The 17,141-nt window shown below is 36.5% G+C and overlaps 1 protein-coding gene across 1 annotated transcript; it reads right to left on the bottom strand.

Annotated features, from left to right (window-relative positions):
• Positions 1 to 13,832: 13,832 nt before the first annotated feature.
• Positions 13,833 to 14,798, bottom strand: LOC114683551 (olfactory receptor 6C6-like). The gene has a single exon (XM_028857877.1). The coding sequence runs from the start codon at positions 14,790 to 14,792 to the stop codon at positions 13,833 to 13,835; it is 960 nt and encodes a 319-aa protein (XP_028713710.1). The 5' UTR covers positions 14,793 to 14,798.
• Positions 14,799 to 17,141: the final 2,343 nt, after the last annotated feature.

The raw sequence follows: 17,141 nt of genomic DNA, 5'->3' as shown, positions 1-17,141 counted from the left end.
AATGTTTTTAGAATGATATAATTATCTTTGTTTCTATTCTGGCTTGATAAATACTGATACATTCCTTATCTTCCACCTATCATTTCTTTTGTTTTTTTAATTAAGTCATCCACTTAGCCCGTAGGTGAACGAAACATGGCGTTTCCCCCTCCATCTCCCACCTCCAATCTTCCAGACTGAGTCCATTGATCTCAGAGTCATGGTTTCCAGGTTACTGTAGTGACTGTTCCTATGAGTGTAAAGCTTTAGGGTTATTTCTCTGATACTTATCTGTATGCTTCCTTTTATAAGGCAGAACAAGGAAAAAATTTGTTTTTCTTTGTTGGAGTGATTTTCTTAACTATGAACTACTTAGTTTATTGATTTGGAATATTTTATTAACTAATGTGATAATATAATCAAAACTTTCTGCCTTGCCTCACAATTCCTAAATAATTGGAGCTTTACACCATAAGACAGAGCCTGTACTCTCTTTATAGTGTGACATAAATGGCTATTCTTATGTCTCAAGCTTTAGAACTGAGCTGCTCACTCTCCCAGCAACTCTAAAGGGATTATTACTCAATAAAACAGGAAAGTTATTCATTTGTGTTCTCAGGGAATTTATTGCCTATTGTACTTTTTCAACTGAACTCCCCCAAAGCACATCCACAGTCTCGAAGGAGTGTGTAACAGGAATCTTAAAAGTACTTATTAATAAAATCAACCTGTAGCCAGGTATTGGGGTGAAGTTATAAGATCAGAGACAGAACAGCCACAACATTAAACATACAGGATAGGCAGTGGTGGCACACGCCTTTAATCCCAGCACTTGGGAGGCAGAGTTAGGCAGAAATCCATGTGTTCAAGGATACAGCCAAGCATGGTGACTCATGCCTTTAATCCCAGAAAGTGATGGTAGACGGCAGAAAGGTATATAAGGCATAAGGACCAGAAAATAGAAGCATTTGGCTGGTTAAACATTTGACTGGTTAAGCTTTTAGGTTTTGAGCAGTACAGTTCAGCTGAGAGCCATTTGGATGTGAGGACACAGAGGCATCCAGTGTGAGGAAAGAAGATCAGCTGAGAAGTTGGCCAGGTGAGGTTTTCTGTGGCTTGTTCTGTCTCTCTGATCTTCCAGTGTTCACTCCAATAACTGGCCTCAGGTTTGATTTTATTAATAAGACCTTCTAAGATTCCTGCTACAGGAGTGCATGAAAATCATGTCAATAATTCTTTTTGCCTTAGTAATTTTATTTTGTCTCATACAACAACAGCTGCTGTATCGCTCTGAATTAACACAATTTGCTGTGGATTTCTGTATGCTGTGAATATGTGTTGTTTTGATTGGCTGATAAATAAAGCCATTTGGCCTACGGCAGGGCAAGATGGAGCCAGGCAGGAAAATCCAAGGGAGAGAGTGAAAGGAGAAAGGAGAGGAAGGAGATACTAGCTGCCACCAGAAAAACCAAGATGTAAAAATACTGGTAAGCCACACCCACATGGCAACTTGTAGATTAATAAAAATGGGTTAAGTTATAAGAGCTAACCAGCAGAAGCCTGCCTTAGGCCATGTAATTGATAATTAACATTAATCCTCTGAATAATTATTTCATAAGTGGCCATGGGACCATGGGGGGTGGGCAGGACCAGAGGGATGTAGGACCATGGGGCCTGGGCAGAATCAGAGAAACCTGACTACATTTGGTTGCCCAACATGTTGGCTCAAGTTTCCACCTAAAACCCAAGAAAGTTTTAAAAACAGATTCTAAACAGAGCTATAAAGACAGCTTCCTAGTTGTGTCTTTGGCAAGCCATGAGCTACAGCATGATGGGTTTGTGGTGTGTGAGCTTGAACACAGCATGGCAGATTCTTGCCACAGTACACAGTAGTGTCTCCAAGCCATACAGCATGCTGTGTGGCAGATTTACTAGCTTTTGTTAGTTTAAAAACAAAAAAATGTTTCTGGGCTATATTGTGTTAGATGGAGGCATAGATTCACTGCTTCCCAGACTGCATGGTGAGCTGGTAGTAAAGTACCACTGCCATGTTGGGAGCTGAGATGGGTGGAGTCAGCAGCCAAAGCTGCTGTTTCAGTCCTAGCGACGCTACAGTTAAAAGCAACATATACACAAAAGACAGGTTCAGATGGAATAAAACTCTAAATGGTTTACAGTGTGTGTAAAAATGTGCATAGACTTGGAAGAGAGAGGAAAAGGAATATATGTAGTTATATAAAGCAATAGATAATTTTTAAAAATAACGTCTTTAAAGAGACAGTAAAAGTAATATAAAAATAAGCCAGGTAAAGATGGAAATCACAGAGAGTCTGGATTATATTGTCTTTCATATTTTTAACTGCAGAAAGATATTTGATTATAAAGGCTGCAAAGTCAAACCAATATATGTATTTTAAAGGTATCTTGACTTCAAAATTTGGATCTAAGGATATGTTGCTTTGGAAAGGGGGCTCTGCTTTTGTTTCCACAGGAAGTAAGAGGTTATGGATTTATTTCAGGTTAAGATGGATCAGATTTGATCAAGCCAGACCTCCTGAACCATAACAGATGGTACCTATCAACAAAGGTTATAGCCAGTCCTCCCAAGACTTGACCATTATCTCGAATTTTCTCAGGATCCCCATAAGACTCCCAGTGCCCACAATCAGCAGGAAGTAGCCTAGAAAACTATGCCCACATTCCCAATAACTAGATTATAGATATTGTCTTTGTTTAGAGATTTGTTACAAATTGTTACTCGGGAGGCAGAGCCAGGCGGATCTCTGTGAGTTCGAGGCCAGCCTGGGCTACCAAGTGAGCTCCAGGAAAGGCGCAAAACTACGCAGAGAAACCCTGTCTCAAAAAACAAAACAAAACAAAAACAAACAAAAAAACAAATTGTTATTGGTCATAGTCAATATCTTTCTAAAGAAAAAAGGGGGATAGGTATGAAAGGATGAAAGGGTAGATTATTGAATTTACTTTTAAAGAACAACAAATTGTGTGACATGTTTTAAATTGCTATAGATTTTAGTTTATTACAAATTTAAAGTTAATTGTGTTATACTGTACGTATATTTCTACTCTTGTTTAAGGTATTATGTTTGTACAGCTCATTTGACATTGTAATGTATAATTAAGAAGTACAGATTAATAATTAGTCATCTACGATAATCACACTTATAGTCATGCTAGTTAAGTTTTCTGGATATACATAGATATATTTCAATTAGATAGGTGATCTTCAAACACTTCAAAGACCTACAGATTATGGCATTTAAAATGTTTTAAAACTTAGACTTTTCTGGAGAGTGAGACATGTCTGTTCCTGGCAGCACCGATTTACTTCAAAGAAAAAGATGGACATCAAAGACACTCTATATGGAATTTATATTCTTCTTGGCAAAAATAATCATTTGGGCAAGAAACTGCTGTTGCCTGGACTGTTGATAATATGTTATATAAACTGGACAAGCAGGACCCATAGAAAGGTGACCACTGAACTTTGCAAGGCAAAATGGTTCATTAGGTTCCTGCTCAGCAGAGGAGACTGACAAATATTCTATGGGACACAGGGAGAAGCAACTAAAAAACTCTAGGCCTATTGGCTGAAGATGGATGCCACAATGTTACAGAGGAACTTTGGATGGACTGTTCAGGCAGGCAGCTGTCTCTGTCATTTCCAGAATTTTGAAAGTTGCTTACAATGCATTTCTTGTTTACTTAGGTAATAATGTATCCTTCTGGGGTCTTTGATATAGTTGAAGACTAGAGAGTTATAATTATAGTTTTTCTTAGTCATGATAGATAAATTAGATATGAAACTTTAGACTCACAAACATAGGATAGATTGAATATTTTCTTTAATTTTGCCAAATACAAATAGACTAAATATTATAACTGTAATTCCTACTTGATAACTGTTCTATTATATGCAATTTTACTATGTTAAAGTTAAAACCTTTATTTTTATTAGACATAAAAGGGGAAGTGCTGTGGAATATCTTTCTGTTCACTGTGAATATGTATTACTCTGATTGTTGATAAATAAAATCGTTTGGCCTATGCCAGGTGGGAAAATCCAAGGGAGAGAGTGGAGGAGACACCAGTTGCCGCCAGGAGAAGCAAGATGTAAAAGTACTGGTAAGTCACAACCATGTGGCAATTTATAGATTAATATAAATAGGTTAAGTTATAAGAGCTAGCTATCAAGAATCCTGCCTTAGGCCATGCAATTGATAATTAATATTAAGCTTCTGAATGATTGTTTTATAAGTGGCCACAAGACCTCAGGGGCCAGGTAGGACTGGAGGAATGTGGGACCATCGGATCTGGGCAGGACTGAAGATATCTTCCAACTACGACAATTCTTTCATGTCTTGTACAGAAATAATTGACTTCAATTTTCAATTTCATATATTTTAATACCTATCTGGATAAAATAATTATGGAAAGAAACAGGAGAGAAAGAAAAAAATGAACCGAATATGAGATTTTCTTTAGTATCTAACTAAAAATGTCTGGTTAAATTCTTGCATTAATTCTTCATTCTTTGAATTCATCTTTCCTCTGCAGTAACTCATGAACTGTAGTACCAATAACACTTCTGAGGCATTTAAGTGGAAAACTAAATGGACTGTCAGGACGATTAACATATATTCACCCTTCTCATTATCTTCATTTTCCTAAACAATGTCATCACATTTTGAAAGCATCTGAATGTCAATAAAGATGACTCAAATATTTATTGAAATAGAGATGCTATCATCTTTCACTATCTTATCAAAAGGAAAACAAATGATAAATTGAAATAAATAAAATGAAGAACCTCTGCTTTTCAAAAGACATTTTATGATTGAGAAGGAATACATAAGTTCGGGAAAAACATGGTTGGAAATTATATATCTGCTAAAGAACTTGTTCCTAGAATGTATAAAAATGCCAAATGTAGTAATAAACAGAAGGCCCTAAGGAAATAGCTCACTGGCCAAAATGCTTGCTATGCAAGCATGACGACCCCCGTTTGGAACCCAGCACCCCTGTGTAATCATAGGAGAGGTCAAATGTTTCCCCAGTTCTTGGGTGGGGCACAGTTAGTGACACCCTGGAGCTAGCTGGCCAAAGGCCTAGCCAAAGAGTGTGCCCCAGGTTGAGTGACAGACTCTGGCTCAAGCAAATAATTCCAGTAGTGACAGAGACACCTAACGTCCTCCTTTGGTATCTATATGTTTGTATGTGTGTCAGTCCTGTTGTGTCTGGAAGGCCTTGTTTCCTTGGTGTCTTCCATCCTCATTGGCTCTTAAAATCTTCCTGCTGCTTCCTTCACAGTTCCCTGAGCCCCGAGGGGAGGGAGTTGATGGATACATTTTTTTTTTTTTAGGACTGAGTGTTCCAAGGTATCTTACTCTTTGCACTTTGTCCAGTTGTGAGTGTCTATATTTGTTCTCATATGCTGCAGGGTGAAAATTCTCTGATGGTGGTGGTTGAACAAAATATTGATCTGAGAGTATAGCAGAATGTTGTTAGGAGTCATTTAATTGCTGCATTCCTTTAGCAAAACAATAGTATTTGGTTTTCCCTACATCTACAGCCTATCTAGTTTTAGGTTGTTAGCCACTTAGGCAATGGTGAGCATGGGTTTCATCTCATGATGTGAGCCTTAGTACTAGGACATATCTTAAAAGCTGATATTACACTAATATAATTTTTTAAATAAATGAAGCATTTGGTCTACCAAAATTAAACAGAAGAAAATAAACAATTTACACATACATATAGCCAGCAATAGGACTGAAACACTGACAAAAGACTTTCTCAACTAACACAGGAAATGATTCTAAACTTTTAAAATAAAGCCACTATTACACTGATACCAAAATTGTACTAAGACATAGCATTAAAAAAAGAGAGAAAGAAAAAATTACAGACCTATTTTCATGACTCATTCAGATGTAAAACACTCAACAAAATACTTGCAAACCAAATTAAAGATCACATCAAAAAGATCAGCCATCATGATTAAGCTTGCTTAATTCAAACCATGCAAAGATGGTTCAGCATACATAAGTCAGTAAATGAAATCTATCATATAAATGGGTTCAAAGACAGAAATCACAGAATCATCAACAGAGATTCAGAAAAGGCCTGTGAAGTTCAGGAGGCTAAGTATGAAAGGGACATCTGTCAGCATAATAAAGGTTTACTTGACAAACATAGGCAGCAGATTGATTAAAGAAGAAAAACATCAAAAAATTCCTCTAAAGACCAGGGAAAAGAAAGTATAATCAACTCTCTTCATGCCTAATTAATACAGGGTTTTAAATCCTAGCTAGAACAATACTACAAGAGAAGGAAATGAAAGGGATAAAAATGTGAATTGAGAAATCAAAACATTCGTATTTGCATATGATATGATTCAATATATGTGACCATAAAGAGTTCACCAATTGAGGAAAAAAACAGAGATAGCAAACACTTTCAACACAATGATAAGATATAAAATTAACATATATAAGTCAATGGATTTTCTATATATCAATGGTAAATGCAGTGAAAAAGAAATCAGGAAAACAATCCAATTACAACTCTCTCTCTTTATCCATCTCTCTCCAAATTGCAAATAAAACTAACAAAATAAAATAAAAAAATCTCTACAAAGTAAACTTTGATATACTTGAGAGAAATTTGAAAGACACTAGAAGAAAGAAAGACCTCCTGTGTAGATAAAACAGTGCAGCCACTGTGGAAATTGGTATGAAGTCTCCTAGAAAAGTTAGAAATAAAAGCAGCTTGGCATTCAGCTATATGTTCATGGGAATGTAGGCAAAGTATTATATACCATACTACAGAGACATTTTCTCTGTCACATTCATTGGTCTATTGGGACCAATAGCTAAGAAATAAGAGTCTGGCTAAATGTCTCCTAACAGATGGATAGATAATGATTATGTGGGACATACCCAGAATGAAATTGTATTCATCTTAAAGAAAATTGTGAAATGTCAAGGTAAAAGGATAAAACCAGGAAAAGTACTGTACTGTGACATACAACCCAGGCCTAAAAACATAACTGCCTAATACTTTCTCTCATACATGTATCCTAACTTTAAATCTTAGTTTTTGTGTTTAACTTGCAGTATTTTTAGAAGTAAGCAAATTAGAGAGGGGCCATTGGGATTGGGGGTGCTTTTAAGGGAGGGCAGGATGTCAGAACACAGATTACATGAAAACAGAGGGGCAGGACTTCAGGTGGAAAGTTTGAGGTGTAGATGGAATTGGTGGCATAGGAGAGACACGATAGAGCAAGAGGAAATAAATGGGACTAAAGTTTTATGAAAAGTTCATATGGAAACACATTACTTTACTAACCAGTTCAAAACTTATTAAAAGATAAGAGACACCGAAGGACGATGTCGTGCATGTGTGCATAATTATGCTCCCACAGGCTAAAGGTCATTAAATGACCCCAGTGACAGGTATGAGCTTCCTCGTTCTGTGTTGTTGGTCAAAGGAGGCTCCAGAGGCCTCCAAGATTCTACATGTCTTGCCATTCTTCTTCATTGCCATAAAGCTATTTGATAAGACCCTACTGCTGAAGACACCACACCAAGTATAGAGAAACCAAGTTTGCAAAGTGTAGAGAAACCAAGCTGGAAGCTCCCATCTTGCAGTCTAGATTTAATAGTGCCTGGTGGCGCTGTAGAGGCTAAAGGTGGAGAAAAGGCACTGATAGCTCAACCCAGAAGTGAACCCTGTGAACTGTAAGACCAGCATTCCAGTCAAGATGTACTCACTGATGCAATAGTGATGTGTCTGCTCTGGTGGGGGAGGGGTAACCAACTGTATGATCGGATTTTGGCCAGCTTCACAAGAGGGGATTATTGTATGGTATTGTTAAAAAAAAAATACAGGCAAAAATCCTTGGCTGGTGAGGTCTTACAACCAGTGGGGGCATATTTTATACCATTGTTCATCTAAATTGTCATATCACCACACTGCCTTCTAAATGTTATATTTGTATAAATAGACAGATGCTACTCCTAGCCTTACATGTAGACACTTCTCTTTGTAGTAAATGATTTTGAATGCAGGGTCACCTGTCTGCTTAAGGTACTGATAATAAGTGATTGAGTGATCAGCCCTAAGCAGGACATTTACCTCACCAACTGAAGGCACAGGGGTATTACAGAGAGGGGTTGGAAAAATCTCAGGGTCCAAAGATGGGAAGAAAGGTTGGGAAATGCTATCTTTTGGGCATAACACAGCCAGTGATCCAGTGATATCATGACCTTATAGAAACTAGGGCTGCCTGAAAGGGGCATAGAAAATATTGGGCCTCTGTACTGTAATCAGGGACTGGGCAGAGGCTCAGAGAACACTACCCTTCCCAATTGAACTGCCAGATACTGATGAATTCTGGGGAAGGGGTTGCCATTGTCTTTAGTTGTGTGTTCACTGAGGAGACCCACAGACAATATTGTGCAGCTGAATTTTGCTCTGGTCCTGCCCAGCCCCACAGACCCTGCAGTCACTTATAAAATAATCATTCAGAAGCTTATATTAATTAAAATTGCTTGGTCATTATCTCAGGCTTATTACTGACTAGCTCTTACACTTCAATTAACCAATAATTCTTATTTATGTTTAGCCATGTAGCTTGATACTTCTCTCAGTTCTGCCTTCACATCTTGCTTCCTCTGTGTCTGGTTGGTGACTCCCAACTCAGCCTTCCTCTTCCCAGAATTCTCTTTGTTTATCCCACTTATACTTCCTGCCTGGCTACTGGCCAATCAGCATTTTACTTATCAACCAGTGGAAACAACACATTCACAGCATGCAGAGCACCATCACCCATTAACAATGGATAGTTAGGAAACAGACGCCACACAGAAACCATTTAAAAAAAAAAAACAAAAAAAACAAGGATGTAGGAATGGGCTATTTAGGGAGGTGAAGTGGGAACTTAGAGATGAAGGGATTGTACTAATTAGAATGTACTTTATACATGTATACTTCTGTAAAAGTTAATAAAATAAATAAAAATATTGCTGGAGAAAAAGAAAAGAAAAATCCCTGGTCCTTTAAATATGCAAAATCTTGTAATATACATTTTGTGTGTTTGTGGTGTGTGTGTGTGTGTGTGTGTGTGTGTGTGTGTGTGTGTGTGTGCCTCATATGTTTGTGTCTACTTTTGTGTATGGTTGTGCTTACTTGTGTGTGTGCACAGAGAGGCCAGAGTTCAGGTGTCTTCCACTCATCTCTACCTTATTTTTATAAATGGTCTCTTCACTGAATATGCAGCTCACAATATGTGGCAGGATGATGGGCTAGTAAACTACTGGGATCCGCTTGTCCCCAGCTCACCGGTACCAACACAGCATTTGTGTGGGTATTTGTAATTTGAACTCAGTTCCTCATGCTTGGATAGCAAGTCTTGTTAAGCCACTAAGCCAACCCTTTATGCCATAATTATGCATTTGGTATTCAGATATATACCTGCAAGTATTATATTTTATGATAGAACACATTCTGTAATCAATGAAATTATAAACATCTACATTCTCAGAGCATGTTTCATGTTAACATCTGTTAATATTGTTAATCTTAGCATTTTTTTTTATTAACCCCTCACTTATACCTATAACAATAAATTTCTTCACAGGGTATGAAAATTACTGACTGGAAAGAATCTGTTTCAGAACTTGGAAATGCCTCTTTTTCTCCTTGGGAATACATAGGGTTTAGAATACAGACGAAGTTTATCTCCTGAAAAGTAAAAGATCCATGATATAATGTAATATATTTTACAAAGTTTGTTACCCTTTCTTAATTATTCTTTCCATTGAACTATAGATTGTGCCCTGCAGAACCTGACATTTCAGCTAGGGCTTTGGAGGGGTTTGGGGTGTTATGACTGTATTTTATGGATCTGCATATTCATAATGGTCTGAATTTCAAATGTTCCTACATAATAGAAGCAAACTGTGGACAAATTAAAATTAAGTCAACTTGTTTTGACCCGATCCCAATACACTCTCTTGAGTATGATCAATGATAGAAGTATGAGTGGTAGCTTCTGACAGTATGGTTTTAGACATTTTCACAAAATCTGCATTTAACTGTATGCCAATATATCAGCATCACTCACAACCTTCTTAAAAGATGAGAAGAAGATGGGAAGCTTTTTTTTTTTTAGCATCTATTGCTCTTAGTGTTTCTATTGTAGACTTTTAAGAAGGGTGATTTTTGTGTAAGATTTGGAATTGGGAGGCAGAGAGGAGACTTGTTCTTTGTATCCAGGGTGTTGAGCTAATATGACATCCATAATGGGTTTTCATGGTTTGAGAACCATCTACATTTGTGCTAAGACATTACTGAAAATCACTGTCATTGCCCACTAATATCAGTTGTACTTCCAAGCAGGGTTCTAACACAAATGCTAAACATTATCAGCAATTTTCATACTTCAGCCCCATCAGCTCTTTCCAAGGAGGCTGAGCATTGTCTGCTGAGGTAATAAACAAGTAAACACTTTTCGGTATCAGCTGGAATGGGTTCTTAAAGACAGCAAGAGAATTGAAATGAATCCTTCCATGATGGGAGCACAGCATGAAGGCCCTTGCTCCCACAGTCCTCCAGAGAAAACAAAAAAGTTAAGCAGTGCAGGATTGTCTTTCCAATGGGAAAAGTGCAAAACCTGCCCGTCCATCCAGAAAGCTGGGAGTTGGAAGTGATTAATAGACAGTTGCCCTGTGTTATCTGTTGGGCTAGGCCATATCAAGGTCCCCCAACTAGTACCAGAGATGCCTAATTGTCCAAACGACCCTTTATTATCTACATAGCTGGAGGCTCCCCCAAGATGCACAACAAAAACTAGAGGTGGCTGATAGCCCAAATGACCTCTATGTTATCTGTAGGACGGAGACCAGGCCTGGTCCTTCCTTATGCCCTTAAGCTAGTACGGTAGCCTATGTCTAGATCCCAATCTTCTTGGAAGAACTGACATGTACCCGGAGTCGAGTTTTGATATAATTACCCTTCCTTGTGCATTGAGGATTGTGTTATACCAGGAAACAACTCCCCGACCCCAAATTACACTGTGTTTAAATTTCGGGCTTCAGACTCCCTGAAGTCTTGATCCAGGTTGACGAAGTAAATCTGAATTGAGTTTTCATTCTCACCTCTTCACAGTTGGTTTCTCTGCCCACTGTGACCATCCACGAGGTCCCCCTTACTTCCATGAATTCTGTTTTCTTCTAAGGATTTTTCTTAAACCCCCACACCTGGAGGAGAATTGGGTGGAACTCTGTTTGGCCCACAGTCAGCCATGCTCCTACAAAGGTACATTCTGGAAAGATAAAAACATCAGAAGCTGGCACTACCTTATACCTATTTTCCACACTAATTGAAGTAATAACTCATTGTTGTGAGTTTCTGAAAGAAGAAAAAATACCAACACAGTGTCAAAAGGGAAGGAAATCTGTCAAAGAAGAAAGCGCCACAGATAGGCTGCCACATCGAATCAGCACCGGGAATCAAGTACAGCATGGGAGACCTCAAATTTTTATGTTAAGTCAGAAACTCCAGATGTAATGGACAAATTGAGGATTTTCTTTGATTTAAGTTTTCAAAAGGGACAAGACTATACATAGTGACTAAAATATCAACTGTGAATACTTTGATTTAGTTACAAAAGGACATGGGAGGTATCAGGAGAGTGACTGGAGAGAGAAGGTAGAGACCTTAAGGCAGGTGGGAAAAAAGGATAATGGAGTACATGAAGATGAAGAGGACTCTGGGAAGGCATGGGTGAGCAGTGGGGAGATTAAATAGTAAAAACCATAATTACACATATGAATAAAAATTCCGTAATGAAAACCATTACTTTTGTGTATTTAATTTAAAAATTATAATGAGAAAGAAAAAGACGAAGGAAAAAGTCATTCTTGTGTTTTTTGTAATTCCATTTGCATGAATATTTGTCCAGTGTATTTAGATTAAAATAATTGTATGCCGTTTTACATGCAAGATACATCATTAATTTGGTGAAAATTGACTGAAGCCAAATTCCTTAGAAAATTTCAATATACGAATAGAAAATTTCTTCAATCCAAGGTATAAAAGCATGATGTATTTACTTTTTTCACAAATTAGTGTAATTTTAGTGACTCATAACTATGAAGAAATATCCTTATTTCTTAATTAGCATCAAAGCCTGAAGTCAAATTATTTTTACTGTCAATGAGAATTCCTGGAAAGAAGCTGTGTACCGAAAGGATGATAGACTGATCAGAGCTTCAGTGACGTGGGAATACTACAGATGTTGACAGCCTCACCTATCTAGGTTAGCCTATGAACAGCAATTCCTTGCCAACTTCTTCATCAGAAATAAATCCTGTGACTAACAGACAAAAAAACTTTTGACACTGTGTGTGTGTGTGTGACTGTGTGTGTGTGTGTGTGTGTGTGTGTGTGTGTGTGTGTGTGTGTATGGATTTCAGTTTAATATGGATTTCAGTTTAGCATTTTTCTGGGATTCCTGAGAGTTTGAACAATTGGGTCTCTGCATCTATATCTGTTTCCTGTATCTTAGGCTATTTTCCTTCTGTTTGGTTGTTTTGTAGGACAACCAAAATGTGTTGGTTTTTGTTTTATCTTATATTTTATTATTATCCCTTAGAAGCATGTTTGTTTTCTAATGAGAGTCAGAAAGGGGGTGGGTCAGAATGGGAGGGGAGATGGGTTGGGTTGGAACTGGGGAAGTAGAGGGAGGGGAAACTGTAATCAGGATGTATTATGTGAGAAAAAAATCTATTTTAAATAAACGGATAAAAATAGTTAAAAATTCAAAAACAACCAAAAAAATCTTTTCTGTAACCTATTAACTTAATAGATCAGTAGTTTCTACAACCGAAAAGCTAAGGATGTCATCAGTAAACATCTGAAGTCTATAGGAAAGATTCCCCACCTTTCTGTAATCCACCACCTTCCTGATGTTTCCACCATTGTAGTTAAGAAATATCTTGATTTCTGGCTTTCTTTGTTCTGTTATCCAAAGTAAAAAACAAACAACAACAACAGGAAAACAAAAAACAAACAAATAAACAAAAACCTTCATAAGACTCTTTCCAATAGGAATGTGAAACTAAAGGTAACATAAATCTGTTTCTAGGCCATGTCACTCAAATTTGGCTCCGAACAATGTCTTTAATTCCTTCTGATGACAAAGCTGTGCCCTTTGCTTTGATACTATTGACAAAATGATCTAATTATTCTGACAATTGATTCTTAATTATTATAAATCTAGATGAGAAACATCTTATTCATTTAGATGCTTCATACTTTTCAACACAGTGCCCTTCAATCTTTATGTTCTTTCATCTTACAAGGTACATCATTTGGATGCTTCCTTCTACAAGACTAATATTTAGATCAACTCAGATTTTCTAGTTATTTTTCACAGCAACCTCCATTGCATTACAGAATAATTTCATGCTTTGAATTTGTCTTTATTTTTAGCAACATAAAATATTAAACTGCAAATAAAATGCTTAACAATTAATACACACATAGAAGTAATTCAGTATGTCTAACAACATTTACTTGTACAATACATTTAGTAAATAAACCTTTCACTTGTGAGAAGAGGGATTTTTGAGTTAAGATACAATTACATGTTGTAGACAGAAGAAGCAGTTTCTTCCCAGTGATTCAAAAGATCTATTCTGAAAGATGAGCATAGAGCAGTAAGAATACTTACTATGATTTAAGTAGTAAAGGAGAGAAATGGCATAGGACACAGTGGATATACTTGACAATCATTTTCATTTTTACAGTCATGTTACAACAGCATGCTATTTATGCCTAAATCTTAATTCACTGTTTTGAGCAGAACAAAATCTGTAAAATACCTGTTTGAAAGCTTCCTTCACCTGCTGGTTCCTTAGAGTGTAAATGAATGGGTTTAGCAAAGGGGCCACAGAAGTGTTGAGCACAGCTACACCTTTATTTAAAGTCACCCTTTCCTTGGCTGATGTTTTCATGTACATGAAGATACAACTCCCATAAGTAATGGAGACAACAACCATGTGTGAGGAGCATGTGGAAAAGGCCTTTCTCCGTTGTTGAGCTGAAGGGAACTTGAGGATGGTTTTGATGATGAATGTGTAAGAGAGGATCACTAAGATCAAGGTGATGACAAGTGTCATCACAGCTATGACGAAAGCCATCCATTCTATGAAACGTGTGTCTGTGCAAGACAGCTGGAGGACAGGAGAAGTGTCACATAGGAAGTGGTCTATCAGTTTGGAAGCACAAAAATCCAGTTTGAGTCCCAACATCAAAGGGGGGAAGATGGATAAGAACCCAGTCACCCAGGAGCTGATGACCAGCAGGTGGCACACTTTGCTGTTCATGATGATGGGGTAGTGCAGTGGTCTGCAGATGGCAACATAGCGATCATAGGACATAGCAGCCAGGAGGTAGAACTCTGTGATTAGTAGTAGAAAAAAGAAGAATAATTGAGTTAGACAAGCTCCGTAGGAAATTGTTTTGTCTCCAGTGACAATGCTCATCAAGAACCGTGGAATGCAGGAAGATGTAAATGCAATTTCTAGAAAGGAGAAATTCCGGAGGAAGAAATACATTGGAGTCTTGAGGCGGAGATCCAGCAGGGTGAGGAGGATGATCACTAAGTTCCCCATCAGGCTCAAGATGTAATTGAAAAACAGAAACAGGAAAATCAGAATTTGTAGATGAGGGTCATTGGTCAGCCCCAACAAAATGAACACAATCTCTACTGATTGGTTCTTCATTCCTCTTTTATTCCAACCTGTCTATAAAAGAACTTTAGAAAAAGTACACACTTAAAAACTGTTTCAACATAGAAAATTTCTTATTCAGAAGTTTAACCAATGTCCATATATTTTTTAAAAATTATCTTAGAATTTATCTATGAACCTGTCCTCCATTTTAATAGTACGTTTAAAAGAACAATTATTTCCCTTCTTGTAAAGAGTTGAGTATGCTATGATTGTGCATTTACAGAAGGAATGTTGGTCACTGGAAATATAGGTCTTCCATTTCATTAATATTCTTTGCTCATCTTTCTGTACTTTATTTCATTAGACTTTTTAGGTGTATAATACTTAAAATTTTATGGTTATATTAGATAACTATCTATATTTCCAGTAGACCTAAAAGTTCTAATTTAGGGATACATATATCCAAAATTTCTAAGAAAGAAAAATAATGAAGAATTTAAATAAATGGCAACATTACATGAGATTCTTGCAGGGTCAGGATGGTGATGTTCTGAGTTAAGTACTTAGAAAATAACTGGGAAGCAGGAAGAACATACAAGTTCAAAATTGAATCAACAGTTCAACGTGCTACCATGAGCTCTGTTTTTTTTTAAAGTATGATTGTCCACTCATGTTTTCTGACTTATGACAAGTGAGAGAAAGGGAAATATCTGTATGATAAAAATAATAACTGGTGTTTCATATATAAAAGTAAATCCAGTGTTTCAAATAGATATTTAAGGCTCATTCATTTTTTAGAAAAACTGTTTTAACAAAAATACTTTATATTTCTAGAGTATCTTAATTCATTATTAAGCCTTCATTTATTCTACCAATTTACTAGTTTTATAAATGTCACAATTTTCAAGTGAATAATTACAATAATATTACTTAAAGCTTAGAAGAAAAGTCACATGTTGTCCAATGCACTGGAACTAAGATAGCTTGCAATTTTCTCCTAATTAATTTGTGAAGTAGAATCAAAATTGACAAACAATAACAAGTATTTAGCATTTAGTATAAATAGCCATAGAAACAGTCATTGTTCACGTCCATAACTAGAATTTGTTTGTTGAGTTTATTTTAATCAATCCAACAAAGCTTAAACTGATTCTTAATGACTTTTTAAGTGACTAATTATACTGTTTTCCCAATATTTTCTTGTAAGAAACATGGGTGAATTCAATTGTCTTTCTTATAAGAATTCCAAATGGTGCATCTTTGGTGATGTTCCAGAGAATACTTCCTTCCCAATACAATTTCATGAGGACAGTTTGGCGCTGCTTCTATTGACAGCAACATAACAGTTTTCGTATTTCCATGGTTTTAATATAGATAGGATCTACTAGTATTAGATGCACAATAAATTATTGCAGAAATGGAGAAATATATGTTTTTTTTTACAACATATAAAATACACAAGGTGAAGAGAAACATAAGTGATCATGGAGGCATAAAATGTTTATATTTCCTTTTGGTGTGAAGGAATTCAAGAAAAAAAGTTTAAATATATGAAAGATAAGTTATGGAACATAAGTATATGATATAGGCAGCACTTTAAAAACAGATCTCTGGCTGCGCGGTGGTTGTGCATGTCTTTAGTCCCAGGACTCAGGAGGCAGAACCAGGCAGATCTCTGTGAGTTCCAGGTCAGCCTGGGCTACAGAGTGAGATCCAGGAAAGGCACAAAACTACACAGAGAAACCCTGTCTCGAAAAAAAAAAAAAAAAACAAACCACCACACCACCACCACCACCAAATCCCAGCAGCAGCAACAACAACAAACAGACCTCTGATTCTTTCCTAGTGTTCATACAGAGGTGTGAATGTTTTTCAAGTGAGTGTGATCAGAGGGGAAAAGGCCACAAAGAATCTAGCAACTTTTGCACGCACACAGTATGTAACAGGGATTGAGTGAAAACAAGTTTTGGATAGTGTACATGGTGCTATTGGAATGCTCACATAGCAATAATCTTTTGTTTATTAAGAAAAAATTCAGCATTTCACAGACTTGGTTTATTTATTTATTTATTCATATTTTATTATGCTACCAAGTAAGATCAAGTAAAAATCATTCTGGTTTGCATTGGTAGCAGCAGGCTCACTAGAAAATTCTGCTTTGAGAAGTCTTAGTTTTAAAATTATTTTTTATAAATTATTGTGTTAAAATACTCTATTTTTGAAAGCTTTTATGTAAGATTTTATCCAAATTCTAATTAGAATTCACTTATGAAACATTTATAAGGTTTTAGTGATATCTCTAGGGAAAATTACTTTTTTATTATCATAATGAAAGAATGTAAGCCATTTAAAGTATAAAATGCATAAGATCATGTGTTCTGAACGGATGATAAATTAAAA

Source organism: Peromyscus leucopus, chromosome 18, assembly GCF_004664715.2.
Source record: "Peromyscus leucopus breed LL Stock chromosome 18, UCI_PerLeu_2.1, whole genome shotgun sequence".
Lineage (NCBI taxonomy): Eukaryota > Metazoa > Chordata > Mammalia > Rodentia > Cricetidae > Peromyscus > Peromyscus leucopus.
The sequence above is the reverse complement of the archived record's forward strand: the minus strand, read 5'-3'. Positions and strand labels throughout refer to the sequence as shown.

Bases quoted from the DNA above. Each gene is read 5' to 3' on its own strand.
- LOC114683551 (XM_028857877.1), bottom strand. From the start codon at position 14,792: ATGAAGAACCAATCAGTAGAGATTGTGTTCATTTTGTTGGGGCTGACC.